A 17,354-nucleotide genomic window follows, 5' to 3' on the forward strand; every position below is an offset into this window, starting at 1 on the left:
CGCTGAGCCTGCGCGTCCGGAGCCTGTGCTCCGCAACGGGAGAGGCCACAACAGTGAGAGGCCCGCGTACCGCAAAAAAAAAAACCCCAAACCCAAAAACTATCACAGATAGAACAGAGGTTAATTATAGACATTGCAGACTTTTCATTATGAGAGTTTAAAAGGAAATTATCATCTGTTTAGGGTGATATTATTATAGTTAGAATTATAAAGATAAAAGGGACTTTCAGAGCACCTATTCCAAGCCCCATCATTTTACAGATGACAAAACTGAGCCTTAGAAATTAAAGTGAAAAAGATCACACAGTTAGCTGTAAAGCCGGAACCAGTGTTCAGTTTCTTATAATAGTCCTTCTTCTATACCACACGTACCCAGAATTATTTTGTCTGAAGACAACTAGGATAAACTAGATGACTTCTCAAAGTCCTTTATAGGTTAAAGACATTAGTCAAGAATTAAAGCCATCATTTATCACAATCAGGGATTTTTTACATCTGGGGTCCATGGACTATGCTGAGAAAGTCTCAACCCTCTAATATTTATGCAAAGTTGTGTGTATGTATGTTGGAAATTTGTAGCTCCCAGTGTCTTCTCATAATGGTCTAACCTAACAGCAAGCATCGCAAAAGCTGAATGTGAGATTAATCTCAGAGAATGAAATTAGGAAAAATCATGCAATGAACGAGGTAACCAATCATAGAAAGAATCCAAACTCAGCAATGAGGGGTGGAGGGGCCAGGGGACTCTCAGGTTCAGCAATCTGGGAATAGTCCCTAGAGCACCTGAGTATATCAGCATATTAAAAGCTGAGTGGCCATGGAGGAAAACTCTCAGGTGCTGGGGATTTTTGAAATGTCCAGGTGGTCAACTAAAACTGCACCACAGATGTTCTCCCTTAATACCTGTTTAAAAAATGAAAAAAAGTCTAGAAAATCCACCAATTCAGCATCCCCAAAATGAAATGGTCATATCCCAAAGTTAAAAAAGAAAAAGAGAGAGAGAGAGAGAGAGAGAGAAATAAAAAATTGACAGGGACACAAAGGAACATAATATTCTGAAACGGAGCAGAGAAGAACGAATGAGCTTACTTCTTAACTTTGCCCTTTCATCCACCTACCCATCTCAAGCTATACCGATAAAGATACCAAATATCTGAGATTCATGCTAATATCCCCAAATTTGCAGAGAAACAAAACTAATGCATCTCCTTACATTTTCTTACTGTACATTACTAGAAATAGCTGCAAGAAAGGCTGGTGATGTGGACCTGACCCTTAACAATGAAAGTGAAACTCCAGGGCTACTCACTAAGATGGGCAGATGATCTGATGTCTGAGGCTATTTCCCTATGGGAATGAGATAAGAGATATGAGCTAAAATAAACACTCACTGAAGATAACATGACCCAGGTTTTCTCATGCAGGCTGTACCTTGCCTCAACAAGGCTTATGTCTCCCCGACCATTTCCTAAAGGAATGGAAAAGTAAACAGAAGATGAAATACTCTGTCCTCAAACAATCTAAGAGTGGAAATGAAACTGGACTCAGATACAGAGGAAAGAAAGTAAAGATGTTACCCACACCACATCACAACAAATGGAATGTCTGGAGAGCCTTCGAAGCCTGAGCAAGAGAAGAAGAAATGGCACAGCAACCATGCAAGCACGCTATACCAGAGAACGTATGTAAATTTCCTCAGGTCATAGAATCAAGATGACAGAAATAGGATTGAAACCCAGGTGGCCTGACTAGCATGGGAAATATGGATAGAAGAGTGTTTCTTAAATAGGATAAAGCAGCTGAGCCAACTTTAGTTCGATTTCCAACTCTGTTTGATTCTTAGGTGTAAATAAGCCAATGAGGAAAGAGCCCCTGGTTGCTGATCTAATACCTTAGGGGGCATAAGCTAATCACGGTATATCCCTCCAATGATGGACTAGGAGCTTGGGGAAGAGGTCAGGGGCAGTAGTGCCAGGTAACATTATGGAAGTAGCCTGGTAACAGTCTAGGCCTACAACATTTACCATACATCCATACTGTCCTAATGAAGCCCTCATATAAGTTTACTCTTTTAATATCCTCCTGAATAGGGAACATGGCAGGGGTCCAGCATAGTGAATCAGAGCTCTATTAGCACTGAGATAAGCGGGGACCCGGGACCCTCTACGAGAGTGCTTGCATTTGCACCTGGACAAAGGTCTCCTTAAGCAACAGACTACAAAGAAACTATAAGGGACAAAAAATAACTACACGCATGCACAGTTAGGGCAATTATCAACAATAAGATACAAAAAGGTCATAAACTAGCTGCCATTTTGGAGGTGTGGGGAGCAAAGGCATGGTATTTCCCAAAATCCCTGCACACAGTAGCACCAAGGGGCTGGGCAGACCACCTAAGCACCCCACCTCCAGCCCAACCCACCAATCGGCCCCTACCAGTCATCCCATTGAAGGAACCAGCCTGCCTTCCTTGGAGCAAGCAAGGGAACCTGTTACTTGGTGTCACTCCCTCGTGCTGCAGCACAAGTCCCAGTAAAGCCTTACCTGAATTTCTCATCTGGCCTCTTATCAATTTCTATTGATTAAAGGGTCCAAGGACTCGGGTCGGTAACAGCACCGCATCCCTAAATTAAACACATGTCAAATTCCACATATTCCCCATAAAAATTCCACATATTATAATTCTCTAATTTCATTTTACCTACACCAGTGACATAAGGGTAAGGAGGGGCAAGATGAAGATTGAATTTTTGAAGTGAAAATTATTTCTGTCCATGTTAAAAGGTGTCTGAAAGCAGTCTGGAGCTCCAAAGGCAGAACCCTAATTCTGACTAGTTCTGCACACTGGGTGGAAGAGTCAAAACCAAAATTCTTGGTTTGGGCCAGGACCAAAAGAATGAAAATATTGCTTTTTCTCAGGCTGAAATGAGAAAAACCAACAGTGCTGGAACACAGACATAGCCAGCCACAAAGTTAACAGGGAAGCTATTATTTTCCCCCCTGCGATAGAGCATCTGTCAAATGCCATATCCACCCCTCTTTGATGTGATACCGTTCTCTTGCCAGTGATGCCCAGACCCACTTTGCTATTTTCGTTTATTACTAGACTACCCAATTACTGAACGGGCCCTCTCCTCATGACAGCATCCAATCCCCGGTTAATCCTCTTTTCCTAATCCCGCCTCAGAAACAGCATCCAATCCAGAACTGATCCCCGCTCTCCCTAGACCCTACAGACTCCTTTGGCGGGAACCTAAACTTTACAAAAGACGCTTTCTCCTCCCTTTTCCAGTGGTATCCAAGCTTCCTCTGGGGTGCCCTTCCTCTTGATTTACAAATAAATCTGACGTTATCGGATTGCAGGCTTTTTCCCGATTTGGCTTTAACATGAGACAGGTTAGTATCAGGATCCCTACTAGATGTTCCACGATTTTTGCTAAATCGTCCTCTGCGCAGCTTGGATTTTCGATTTTTAATAGCTAAAAACAAAGATAAATGCTTTCTATAACAGTCCCATCAGCACATTTCTAGAAAGCAATCCCCTCCACCCCCCATGCAGCCCTAATATCCGTTTAATAATGGCTTTAGTCATTTTATCTGGTTCGCATTTCAGCGAATTCAGTTTAAATGACTTCAGTTCTGAATTCCTGGATTACATGAAAATGTAGCAGATGAGGGCGTGCAGGCTTTGTGGGCGTACATTCTTAATGTGGTTACTCTTAATTCAAGACCAATCAGGGCAGGTTGCGATCATTTTTAACAGGCTTCTCCAGGAGGAAATCCCAAGCTTTATCCGTGTTTTCCCGGGCGCCCCCCGGAGGCATAAATTGCGGGATGACCTTTTTGAATGCGGAGGAAGGGGTGCGTCTTTCGTCTTCTGGAGCGATGCGCATCTGGATTCAAGCCTGAGAGCCCAAAACCTAGTACCTGGAGCGACGTGATGGTTCCACTCCGGGTCTCTGAGAAGGGGTCCCGGGGGTCTCGTATCGGGACAGTGGGGTTTGCGGGCTTGGCCGCCCCGACTGCCGGGGATCCCAAATCTCGGCTGCGCCTCTCCGGAGCCCTGCTTTCGTTCCCGTGCCGCCGCTTGGTTTCCCACGTTAACTACCCGGTTGCCCAGCAGCCGCCTCCCCGGGGTAGCCAGAGGCGCACAGCTGCCTGGGCGCGGGCCCGCTCGCGAGTGGCAGCGCCCACGCCCAGAGCCTTCCGCCCGCCTGCCCCGGCGCAGTGCAGCAGAGCGCGCTCCCGCTCCGGACGGCCCGGCACGCGCGCACGCGCGCAGGGACTCGTGCTCCCCGAGGGGGGAGGGGGCAGAGGGGGCGTCACGGGGGGAAGGGAAGGAGGAGGAGGAGGCGGCCGCGTTGCCTCCGGCGGGGCTCGAGCTCGCCCTCGCGCTCGCCCTCCGCCTTGCCCGAACCCCGCGAGGGTGAAACGCTTTCTCCCGGCATGCAGCGGGAGAAGGGATTTAACACCAAGATGGCGGACGGCCCGGATGAGTACGAGACCGAAGCGGGCTGTGTGCCCCTTCTCCATCCAGAGGTGAGAAACGGCGCCGAGCGCATTCCTAGCCCTGCGATCCTCCAACCTTTCTCCCCCTGACTCGCAGGGGACGGTGGCCTGCGTGTTCGGGGTAGTGGAACGCGCGGAAGTTGGGGAGGGCGGGGAGGCAAATCCAGGCCCGAGCGCGGCTGTGAGCGGATAACGGGGGAGGAGATAGCGGGGCGGGCCCGGCCGGGGCGGGCTCTGGGACGCCGTCCCTGTCTGTGCCTGGAGGACAGAGGTGGAGATGTTGATGATTCTAACTCTGTCGTCGCGCTGCTCGCGGGTGCACTGGCGGCGGGGGCCTGGTGCTGGTTTGGAACCGCACGTTAAGCCCCTAGTCCTGCTCCAAGCCTCTCGGGGCGAGAAGGAAGCGCGTCTGGTTTTGATTTCTTCTCTTTTCCTTCGCCAGAGTGAATGACGGTATCTATTCCTCCCATTTGGCTCACTGTGGGGGAGTGTAGGGGACGAACACAGTTTTTTGGCCAAAGTGATGTCCTTCCCGTGATGCCATAGGCAGCACCTCGGGGCCCCTTGTGTCGGATGTCCTTCTTTGAGCGTTTGTCCTTAAGCGATTAAAAAGGGAGGTCAAAACTTTTGGGAATAGACCCACGCTCGCATTAGCTTGTCAAAGTACCGTGTTTTTTCGGGGGTGGGGGGCGGGAGCCAGAAGAGGACAGTGCAACACGTTTCCCATCACACGAGTATCTTCACCTGTAAGTAAACAGTGCCCCTCTCCAAGATCAGTAGCATTCTGTTAGTTTATAGCTGAGCTAGTGCTAGTTCAGGCCTGGAAGCAATTCTTGATGCTTTCCGGGTTTTTAATGATCCACAGTGATGTGCGGAGGGCAGCAGCAAAGCTTGCTGAAGAACTCCTGTAGTTTTTATGAGCTTAAGGGATGAAGACAATCTTTGTGTTGTAGTACGGTGAACAAACATGGAAGTCTCTACCTGGTAATCTTGCATTAGAATGATTCTGTTTATTTCTGGAGTTGGGATTATAGCATGCTTATATTACTTAGTATAATATAAATACAAGCACTTACCCATGTTATAGGTTAATACTCATCACCTCATTCATCACTTTGACTTATCAAAAACAGTGGCACAGTTCCTTAGGAATATACCTGGGCCACTCTCAATGAAAAGGCTACTTTGGATTTCTGACAGAGTTCTACAGTAAAACTAAACATTTTTTTTTTACCAAAGTGGTATAAAAGATTCTCAGAATTGGTATCGCAGACATCTCTCTTTTAGTTCACACTTTAGGCCCTAAAAATATATCAAGAAATAGACAAAGTTTTCAGATGATGCATTGAAAATGTTGCTAAGGAATATTTCTATTCATCTACTCCTGTGAAAGTATTTTAAATACTTAAATATTGATTCTGTGTATTTTAACATAACTCTTCTCTCTTCATAAACCTTTGCTTTGTGAAATAGTTCATTGTTTGGTACTTTAGGAATAATTTCAACAGGCGACAAATCCAGAAATTGCTTGGTATAATGTAATGGCCTGTAGGCTTGCAATTTAGAGACCAGTCTTCAGGTTGCCATTTAATAGACTATTACTAGAAAATCAACTTCCTCATCATTGAAAGTGGAAGTTGAAATAGATGATATCTACCATTCCTTTTTCCTTGACAAATACAAGGTCCACTTAGTTTAGGTGTTTTGAGTCTTAAGCTCATAGCTACCAGGCCTAAGGTCTTTCTGCATTTTTCCTGTGGTTAGTTTTGCATTCACACCTGGTACAGACCTGGTATAGTTCTGCTGCTTCCTTGCTGTGCATTCTTGGGCAAGCTACTTTCCTGAGTTTTAGCTTCATGATTTATAATAATGGGATGAAATAATAATAACTAATAAGCTAAGGATTAAATGAGATAATATGTTCTTTTTTGTTGTTAAAAAGTAAGCGGTGTCTTCCTACTCCCTTGGAAAGAAACCTAGCAAACCTTTTTTGCTTTAGTGAGCAAATAAAATAATAGTACCTTTAACTCGTTTTTGGAGAGAACATAGACTTTTGGTCAAACTTGGGCTCCAATTCTGGATTTGTAGTAATTAGCCAAGTAACCTGAGACAGGTTCTTAATCTCTTAAAGCCTCAGTTTGTTCATCAGAAAATGGAGGTGCTGCCTAGTTCACTTGGCTTTAAGGGATTAGGTGAGACTCTTGTTGAGGTTTAAGAGCTGGCACATTGTAGGTGCTCAGTTAATGTTACTCCTTTCTCCACCAGAAGGAGAGCGGTGTTACACATTTATTTTGATTTTGATGACTGGTGTAGAAACTTGTGTGGGTTTTAATTTAGTGGAATAGGATCTTGCAGGAACAAGTTTATTTTACTTTTTATGTTCAAATTTAACACTGTGTCACAAAAATAGTTTCTCACTATTTGTTGAATAGATGAATTATTTGTGGGATAAAGAAATTAGCTATCCTTAAATCTCCTGTTAGTATGCAGACTGCTCACTGTTAAAACCTTTCTTAGGGGATTATGTAATTAGATTAACAATGAACCCTTCTTTTTAGAGATATTTGCTATGAGAGAACCTTACTTTTCAATTAATTAAATAATCTGTTCATTTAGTCAGTCACTTAAACATTTGTTTATCTTGAGACTTCAGTATATTTGTGGTAAATACAGTGAGAAACAGTATAGGATACTGGTCAAGAGCCAAGGCTCTGGTGACAAATGGAGAATCTAGGTTCTGCCACTTACTATCATCATGGTCAAATTACATTTTACGCTTTTGTGAAATTAGGATAATAGTACCTACCTCTTAGAGTCATTGTGAGTATTAACTAGAATAATGTTTGTAAAGCAGTCATCACAGACCTAGGCATGTAGACTGCCAAGCAAAGGTAAAGGGCTCTGACATATAGTGAGTACTGATGCTGTTGACTTTGTTTTCTGATGAAATAAGATTGTTTTATTTTAATGGAAGAAATTAGAGACTATTTGGAAAAAGATAAACTGATTATCAGGGGATTAGGGTGCTAATCCCAGCTCTTCCATTTTAGGCTAGTGGACATTTAAACTACACTTAGTTTCTTTGCTTTTAAGATAAAGAGGCTAGACTAGATGCTCTCTTCAGATTTCTTTAAGCTCTAATGCTCTGTTGTATGTTGTGATTTTTCAAGATTGATAGGGTTGAGCATCTGTCTGCTAGATGCATAGCACTGTACTAGGTTATATGGGTGAAAATAGAATAAATAGAATAGCTTCTTCTCTCCAGAAGTTAATGAACCAGTTGGAGAGATATCAGAATACAAATAAGTGCTGAAATGAGAAGTATAGCCTGTAAGTAGGTTCGGATTCCTGTTATCTAGAATGGTTAGAAGTAAAACTTCAGCAGAGATAAAGACCATATGTTGGTCTACAGATCCAGCTGGCTTGCTGTCACCAGCCTTCCGTTTCACTCACTAGTACGTCCTCAGTAAGCCTTCTCTGCTCTTTCATTGAATGAGGCCACAGTACTCCCTTCAGCCAGAGTATTATTATAAGGGCTCTCTGTCTCAGCAAGGTCTGACTCAGAGCTTTGAACTGGATTGCCTAGATTACCTGGGGCTTTCATCTCTTGCTTGCTTCCTTTTTTTCCTCAATTTCAAACTTCTATTACTGCCTTTTCTCTAGTGTCTCATTTTTTTTTTTAATGGTAACTTTTTTGCTTCACATTAAATTTGTCCATATTCATGTCTTGTTTTTTCTTTGTTTAGAATATTAAACTGAAGAACTAGTACATCTCCTGTCTTTATAGATTTTACAAGATCTATTTTTTGAAACTTTTCTTTAGTGAAAGTGATTTTGCCTTTTTCCATTACTAAATTTTTTTGCCTTATTATATAGAGATATACATGTGGACACATATATAAATTGACTCATTTGTTTTCATAAAGCAGATAGAAAGTTACTTTGAAAGTTTCTTTTTCTGATAGATTGCTGGCACACTCTTTCCCTTCAAAACAGGTCTTTCTGTCAGTCTTTAGGATCTGATGCCTTTTTTATTCAGCAAAAATGCTATAGGCCATATACTTGTAATTTAGATTTAAAAATACTATACCCTAAGCATAGTAATTACTGAGTCAATATATAAAAATGAAAATGCAACTAATTGGTGACCTCATGGATTGTGGCAAAGCCAAAGTTGAAAATTACTGAACTGTAGAACCAAAAAATTATATTTGATTGTGAGAAATGCCATCTTACTGTTTTGACATCTTTGTTTTGTTTTGATCCCTATTTTTATTTAATTTGTGAGACCTATCCCAAAAGTATTTATTAAGAGGGGACTGTGGAGTGGGTAAATATAAGAGGATGCAGGTTAAAAGTGAGAGTGCTGGTGTTTGGCTGCTTGCGTTCAAATCCTAGTTTTGTACTTACTAGCTTTGTGACTCTGGGCAAGTTATTGAACTGTGTTCCAATTTTCCAGACTAAAATGGGAATATAATAGCTCCTACCTCATGAAGCTGTCGTGAAGATGAAATGAGAGAATATATATAAAGTTCTATGTCTGGCGCTTAGTAACACAATACATGTTAGCTATTAATGTTATGATTAGTTATTAGTATCTCAAGCAATAGTAGTATACATATATTAGATATTGAGGCAACTGTCTAGGTAGCTAAGATAACGAAAATTGGTTGTCTGGGGTTTGAGGAGAGGAGAGGCAGAGTACTCTTTATTATAAGCCTTTTTTGCACTATTTAATGTTCTTAAAGATGTGTGATTTGATATGAGGAGTGTTTGTTGAGCATCTAAGTGTGGTCTTGATGCTTTGATAGGCCATAGAGTAATGAGGAATACAGAATAAGGCATTGTAAAATAACAGAAGATGAATTGGAGGCCTTCAGATCCCTCAGGATAGATGAACGTGTGTGTGTACGTGTGTGTGTATTTTGTTAAAAATTTAAAATGCATTGTGGACCTCCTTTCCTCTAGAGAGTATCCTAAGGGTGTGTTAGGGTAGTTAGGGTGGGTTAGTCATTTAAAGTATCTTGATGTAGTGTGCTTTTAACAGAACTCCCAACAGCCACATAATCCAGGAAGATGTTATTTCAATATCAGGGTTATGTGAAATTCTCTTTCAAAGCATCATCTATTTCTAATATTATTTTATGATTAGATTCTATTACAGATAGGTAATTCAAGAATAAAATATCAAATAGTTTAAGCTTTGGAATTTAAAAAGTTGATTCAAGGCAGTATTATATTTATAAAATATGCAAGTAAAATTCTCACCCAGTGCAATTATCCATTTGTAGGATGATATCTTCTGTTAAATTCTTCTTAAAATAGAGCTACAGGCAGCTAATTTGAAAGTAGAGTGAAACTTGAGCCTTCTTTAAATGAGATATTATGAAGAACTTAATTTCCTGAATTATAGAGGGTTAACAGAATATTTTTGATTTTTGTCTCAATTGGTGTTGAAAATTTTCCAAATGAATTACTCTACTTTCTAGGGTTAATACATACTAAATATGACAGAATCTTTCTTTGATAAATCAGAATATTATAGTGTCCTAGGCTCATCTTTCTGATTACTGATAATTATTGTTGAGGAGATGGAAATGATAGGGCTAAGTATACCTGAAGGGGTTTCTTTGTATATATGTCAGATAACTTGTGTTTTTTATCAGTTGTGTTATACTAGAAAAAATCAAGTGAAAAATACTGTTAATTACTGATTGAGATGTCACTGTACCCTCATTCAGTTTTTAAAAATGTATGTGTGTGTGTGTGTGTGTGTGTGTGTGTGTATTATGAACATCTGTTAATTTATGAAGGATTTAATGAAGGATGAACAAAACTGGTGACCAAAACTATCCTCATTATCATTAAAATAAATGAATGAATGAACGAATGAACAAACCCTTTTGTGAGCTGAAGAAGTTGCTTGTCATGTTAGTTAGAATCCTTGGATTGCAGATGTCACCAACCTTTTAAAAATCTACTTGGGCAAAAAAGGGAATTTACTGGTCCACATAACCCAAATTCAGGATGGCAGGGGTGCAGTTGGGCTCAAGGATAATTGGAACTTGAGCGGAGAATGTCACCAAGACAATCTTCTCTCTTTCCTCATCTCTGCCCTTCAGCTTCATTTTCTCCTAATGCAGAGCAGCTTCTTTCTTCTGTGTGGTGGGGACATGGATGCCAGCGTTGATATCTCAAATCTCAGCTGACCATTAGAGAGGGACTGCATGTCTTTCCTTATTCCACATTGGAAGGCAGCAGTGTGTCCACTCCTATGACCGCGGGAGAGGGTCTGAACTTTGCCAAGCTATCTTGCTTGGAGTTGGAGGAGGAACAGTTTCCTTAAAGCAGGAATGCTAGCAGGGAAACTGTTTCTGTCTTCTGTACTCTTAGTGTGAAGAACTGTTTGTTTGCTTTGTTCCAGTCTTCTAGTTTTTTACATACTTTGAGATGCTGTAATTACACTGCACTCATTGTTAACAGAAAATGTTCTAGTTGAGCTACTGAATAGCATGCTGCATGAATAATCTAGACCAAGGTTGGGAAACTTTCTCTGTAAAGGCCAGATAGTAAGAATTTTCAAGTTTGTGGGCCATGTAGTCTCTGTAGCAACTACTCAGCTCTGTGGTGGTTGTGTGAAAGCAGCTGTAGACAATATGGAAATGAATAGGTGTGCTGTGTTTCAATAAAACTTTATATATAAAATCAGGTGCTGGGCCAGATTTGAACTGTGGATTCTATTTGCCAGCCCTGATCTAGATAATACATAGGAACTCCAAGAAATTTATGTTAAAATATATGATATTTCAGTGCATTAAATCCCATTAACCACTGGTGTGCAGTAACTTCATCAGAACTAGATTTGCATGGTAGATGGGTTGGGTAGAGAATGTGTGTGTGTGTGTGTGTGTGTGTGTGTGTGTGTGTGTGTATGTATTAGAACCTTATGGAGAGCTTTGTTAGAATACACGTGTTTCCGTATACACCTCTCACAGTTTCTAATTTAGTATTTGGGTTTGTGGTATGTATGTTTTGAAAAACTTTCAGAGGTGATTCTGATAATCCCATACTTTATCCTCCCCTCTCTGATATGCACTTGATGTGTGGGAAAAGTTTTATTACTTTTTTAATTTTTTTTACACGAGGCGGAGGAAAGTAGCTAATTTTACATTTAAGGTATGAGGCATTGTATTGTGTGCTTTTCACGTTATCTCCTCAATCTGATGGATAATCACAATGGTAATTGCTAACAGTTACCAAATTATAACTGAACTAGCCACTGTCCTAAACAGTTTTGCTCATTCATTTAATTCTCACACCTTTTTTAATACCTTTTTTACAAATGAGAGGATTGAGGCATAGAGAGGGTAAGTAACTTGCTGGTAAGCGGCAGAACTGAATTAGAATCCAGGTTCAAACTGCTTGAATCCAGTTGCCCATTTTGTATTGTGATAGTGATGATACAGAGTTGATTGAATAGTTAGCTGTGATGGCAAAAGTCCTCATTTATTGGAAAAAATATTTTTAATAGACTATTTTTTAGAGTAGTTTGAGGTTCACAGCAACATTGAGCAGAAAGTACAGAGAATTCCCATATACCCTGTGTCAACAACTTGCCTTGGAGGTGGCACATTTGTTACAGTTGATGAACCTGTGTTGACACATCATTATCACCCAAAGTCTGTACTTTACCTTAGGGTTCACTTTTGGGTTTTAATATGGGTTTTGACAAATGTATAATGACATGTATCCACTATTACAGTATCATACAGAATAGTTTCACTACCCTAAAAATCCTTTGTGTTCCACTACTCATCCCTCCCTCTCTGCTAACTCTGGCAACCACTGATCTTTTTGCTGTCTCCATAGTTTTCCCTTTACCATAATGTCATGTACAGTTGATCCTTGAACAGCACATGTTTGAACTATGTGGATCCACTTATGCACGGATTTTTTTCAGTAGTAAATACTACAGTACTATGTGCATCTTACAATCAACAGCATCTTTGATTCTGAGGAATCCTGCCTCTACATAAAGTTTAGAACGGCACTTGACACGTAGAGTTAGCCATCATCTGTTTTATAATCTTTCCTTTCTTTCTGCCGTTCAAGATTATGAGAGAGAATTGTAACAGATTGTTAAATCTGTTTCTACCTTGGAGATTTTATCTCCCTTCACTGTAATTATAAATACTCATTAATCTTCATTCATAATTCTGTAATTATAATCATAAATAAACTGTAGACATTATTTTCTAAGGAAATTTTGCTTTCTGATAGAACACTTGATATAAATATCCAGATCTTACAGCTGTTTATGTAAGAAGTTAATTAACTTGATTTCATAAGTTCCCATTATTTATACTTGTTTTTTCCTTATTTGTCTCCTTTTCTCTGTGGGTAATTGTATGTTACTAAGTCCAAAAAAAGAACACACTTGGGAAAAAAAATTGACAAACTAGAATCTAGCAGACCAAATAAAAACTTAAACTTTCTGAAATATCCTAATGTGTGATTTATTTTGTATTGTTGAATAGTATATGAATTTTCAAGGTATCAGAAATTTAAATTCCAGCATGGGCTTTTGGCTTTTAAAAGAAAGCAGCACAGGATTATTGTCAAAAAAAATTTTAATAGTACAGAAGGCTATATAGTAGAAGGTAAAAGCATATATAAATGTATATTTCATATACACGCTTATATACATTTATTTCCTTGTTTTTGTTACATAAATGGTATCATACAATGTTATACAATTTACATTTTTTCTGAATACACTTTGGCCGTAGTTTCATCTTAGCGTATCATGATCTTTCCCATTCTTTGTAATGTCTAGACCTGCCTTGTCCAATATGGTAGCCACCAATGACATGTGGCTATTTAAATTTAAATTGATTAAAATGAATAAAATAAAAAATTGAGCTTTTCAGTCATATTAGTCACATTTTAAGTGTTTATTAGCCATGTGTGACTAGTGACTACTGTTTTAGACAGCACAGAAATATAGAATATATCAGTAATTGCAGAAAGTTGTGGGACAACACTGGTCTGGACAGTTTTTTTAAAATTTATGTCTTTTAAAAATATTTTTTTACTACATAACTTTTTATTGAGGCATATTGTATTTATAAGTTGCACATATGTATTTATTTATTTATTTTTTAGTTGCACATATTTTAAATGTTTAAGTTGATGACTTTCTTTGAATTAAAATCTTTTATATGGAGATAATTGTAGATTCACATGTAGTTGTAAGAAAAAATGCAGAGAGATCCTGTGTACCCTTTACCCAGATTTTCCCAATGGTAACACCTTGCAAAATTATAATACCACATCCAGGAGATTGATATTGAATCAATGAAGTTACAGAATATTTCTTTCACCACAAAGATCTTTCATATTGCCTTTGTATACCCATACCAATCTATTCTCCCATTTCTATAATTTTTTAATTTTAAGAATGTTATTTAACTGGAATCATGTTGTGTGTATCCCTGTGGGACTGGCTTTTTTTATTCAGCATAATACTTTGGAGATTTATCCAGGTTTTAGCATGTATCAGTAGTTCATTCCTTTTTATTACTGGGTAGTATGTTGGATGTACCACAGTTTATTTAACTACCCATTGATGGACATCCGTGTTGTTTCCGATTCTTGGTTATTATAAATAAAGCTGCTTTAAATATTTGTGTAAAGGTCTTTGTGTAAACATTAGTTTTCGTTTCTCTAGGATAAATGCCCAGGAGTGCAGTTACTGGGTCATATGATAGTTGTGTGTTAATATTTTTAAGAAACTGTCAAGCTGTTTTCTGGAGTGGCTGTACATTTTACATTACAACCAGCGGTATATGAGTAATCTGATCTCTCTGCATCTCCTTAGCCCATTTTAATAGGTATGTGATGATAAGTCATTGTGTTATTAATTTACATTTCCCTAATGGCTAATGATGCTGACTTTGTTTTCATGTGTTTATTTGCCATCTATGTATCCTCCTGGGTTAAATGTCTCTTTGTGTCTGTATTAGTTTGCCAGGGCTGCCATAACAAAATACCACATATGGAGTGGCTTAAATAATGGAAATTTATTTTCTCACAGTTCTGGAGGCTAGGAATCCAAGAACAATGTGTTGGCAGGTTTGGTTTCTTCTGAGGTCTTACTCTGCTTAACAGATGGCAGCCCTCTTGCTGTGTCCTCAACATGGTTTTTCCATTGTGTGTATGCATATGTGGTGTCTGTGTGTCCAAATTTTCTCTTCCTCTAAGGACACCAGTCATACTGGATTAGGGCCCACCCTGATGACTTCATTTTAACTTGATTCCCTCTGTAAAGGGCCTAGCTCCAAATACGTTCACATTCTAAGGTACTAGAAGTTAGGGCTTCAACAGGTGGATTTGGGGGGACACAGTTCAGCCCATAACAGTATCTTTTGCCAATTTTAAAAAAATTGATTGTTTATTTTACTGTTGAGTTTTGAGAAGTTTGTGTTTTCATTTTTGTTTTTAATACCCTAGACACTACTCTTTTGTTGTGGTTTGCAAATATTTTCTCCCTGTCTGTAGCTTGTCTGTTCATCCTCATAACAGGGTCTTTCTCAGTGCATAAATTTAAATTTTGATGAATTTCAGTTTATAAATTTTTTCTTTTATGGATTGTGCTTTTTATGTCAAGTTTAAGGTCTCCTTGCCTAGCTATAGATCCAAGAGTTTTTTTGCCTTTTTCTTTTTTAAACAGCTTATGGTTTTACATGTAACGTTTAAGTTTAAGTTCAGGATCAATTTTGAAATACTTTTTGTATAAATTGTGAGAATTAGGTTGAACTTCATTTTTTCTCCCCCTATAAATGTCCAACTACTCCAGCACTATTTGTTGAAAAGCTTATTGTTCCTCCATTGAATTGCTTTTACATTGTTGTCAAAGATCAGGTGAGCATATTTGTATGTTTTTATTTCTGTGTTCTGTCTTCTGTTTCATTGATCTGTATGTCTATCTCTCAGCCAGTACGACACAATCTTGATTGTTGGAGCTATATAATAGGTCTTGAAATTGAGTAGACTCCTTCCTTCAATTCTTTTTTTAAAAAATTATTTTGCCTACTTTAGTTGCTTTTGCATATAAATTTTATTTATTTATTTTTACTGTTTATTTAAAAAAATATTTTTATTGGAGTATAACTGCTTTACAATGTTGTGTTAGTTTTTGATGTACAATAAAGTGAATCAGCTGTATGTATAACTCTATCCCCTCCCTCTTGGACCTCCCTCCCACCCCCCACCCCACCCATCTAGGTCATCACAGAGCACCGAGCTGAGCTTCCTGTGCTTTATAGCATGTTCCCACTAGCTATCTATTTTACGCATGGTAGTGTATATATGTCAGTCCTAATCTCCCAATTTGTTCCACCCTCCCTTTCCTCCCCGTGTCCACATGTCTGTTCTCTACATCTGTGTCTCTATTCCTGCCCTGCAAATAGGTTCATCTGTACCATTTTTCTAGAGTCCACATATATGTGTTAATATATATTTGTTTTTCTCTTTCTGGCTTACTTCACTCTGTATGACAAACTCTAGGTCCATCCACATCTCTACAAATGACCCAATTTCATTTCTTTTTGTGGCTGAGTAATATTCCATTGTATATATGTACCACATCTTCTTTATCCATTCATCTGTCGTTGGACATTTAGGTTGTTTTCATGTCCTGGCTATTGTAAATAGTGCTGCAATGAACATTGGGGTACATATGTCCTTTTTTTTTTTTTTTTTTTTGCGGTACGTGAGCCTCTCGCTGTTGTGGCCTCTCCCGTTGCGGAGCACAGGCTCCGGACGCGCAGGATCAGCGGCCATGGCTCACGGGCCCAGCTGCTCCGTGGCATGTGGGATCTTCCCGGACCGGGGCACGAGCCCGTGTCCCCTGCATTGGCAGGTGGACTCTCAACCACTGCGCCACCAGGGAAGCCCACATATGTCCTTTTGAGTTATGGTGTTCTCAGGGTATATGCCCAGGAGTGGGATTGCTGGGTCACATGGTAGTTCTCTTTTTAGTTTTTTATGGAACCTACATACTGTTCTCCATAGTGGCTATATCAATTTACATTCCCACCAACAGTACAGGAGCGTTCTCTTTTCTTTACATCCTCACCAGCATTTATTGTTTGTAGATCTTTTGATGATGGCCCTTCTCACTGCTGTGAGGTCATGGTAGTTTTGATTTCCATTTCTCTAATAATTAGTGATGTTGAGCATCCTTTTATGTGCCCCTTGGCCATTTGTCTGTCCTCCTTGGAGAGATGTCTGTTTAGGTCTTCCACCCATTAAAAAAAAAAAAATTTATTTATTTATTTTTGGCTGCATTGCGTCTTTGTTGCTACGGGTGGGCTTTCTCTAGTTATGGTGAGTGGGGGCTACTCTTTGTTGCAGTGCACGGGCGTCTCATTGCAGTGGCTTCTCTTGTTGCGGAGCTCGGGCTCTAGGCGCACAGGCTTGAGTAGTTGTGGCACACAGGCTCAGTAGTTGTGGCTCAGGCTCTACAGCGCAGGCTCAGTGGTTATGGCACATGGGCTTAGTTGCTCTGCAGCATGTGGGATCTTCCCAGACCAGGACTTGAACCTGTGTTCCCTGCATTGGCAGGCAGATTCTTAACCACTGTGCCACCAGGGAAGCCCTACCCGTTTTTTGATTGGGTTGTTTTTTCTGAACTTGAGCTCCATGAGCTGTTTGTATATTTTGGAGATTAATCCTTTGTCCGTTGCTTCGTTTGCAAATATTTTCTCCCATTCTGAGGGTTGTCTTTTCATCTTGTTTATGGTTTCCTTTGCTGTGCAAAAGCTTTTAAGTTTCATTAGGTC

The 17,354-nt window shown here is 39.7% G+C and overlaps 1 protein-coding gene across 2 annotated transcripts in view; it reads left to right on the plus strand.

Annotated features, from left to right (window-relative positions):
• The first annotated feature begins 4,354 nt into the window (after nt 1–4,354).
• The window catches only part of ZDHHC17 (zinc finger DHHC-type palmitoyltransferase 17), a 103,417-nt gene continuing 90,417 nt past the window's right edge, over nt 4,355–17,354 (plus strand). For both annotated transcript variants that reach the window (XM_024122914.3, XM_024122915.3), the window contains exon 1: nt 4,355–4,539. In XM_024122914.3, the coding sequence (XP_023978682.1) occupies nt 4,447–4,539 (93 nt within the window). In that variant the 5' untranslated portion in view covers nt 4,355–4,446. The remainder of the gene's footprint in view (nt 4,540–17,354) is intronic.

This window comes from Physeter macrocephalus, chromosome 6 (genome assembly GCF_002837175.3).
Source record: "Physeter macrocephalus isolate SW-GA chromosome 6, ASM283717v5, whole genome shotgun sequence".
Lineage (NCBI taxonomy): Eukaryota > Metazoa > Chordata > Mammalia > Artiodactyla > Physeteridae > Physeter > Physeter macrocephalus.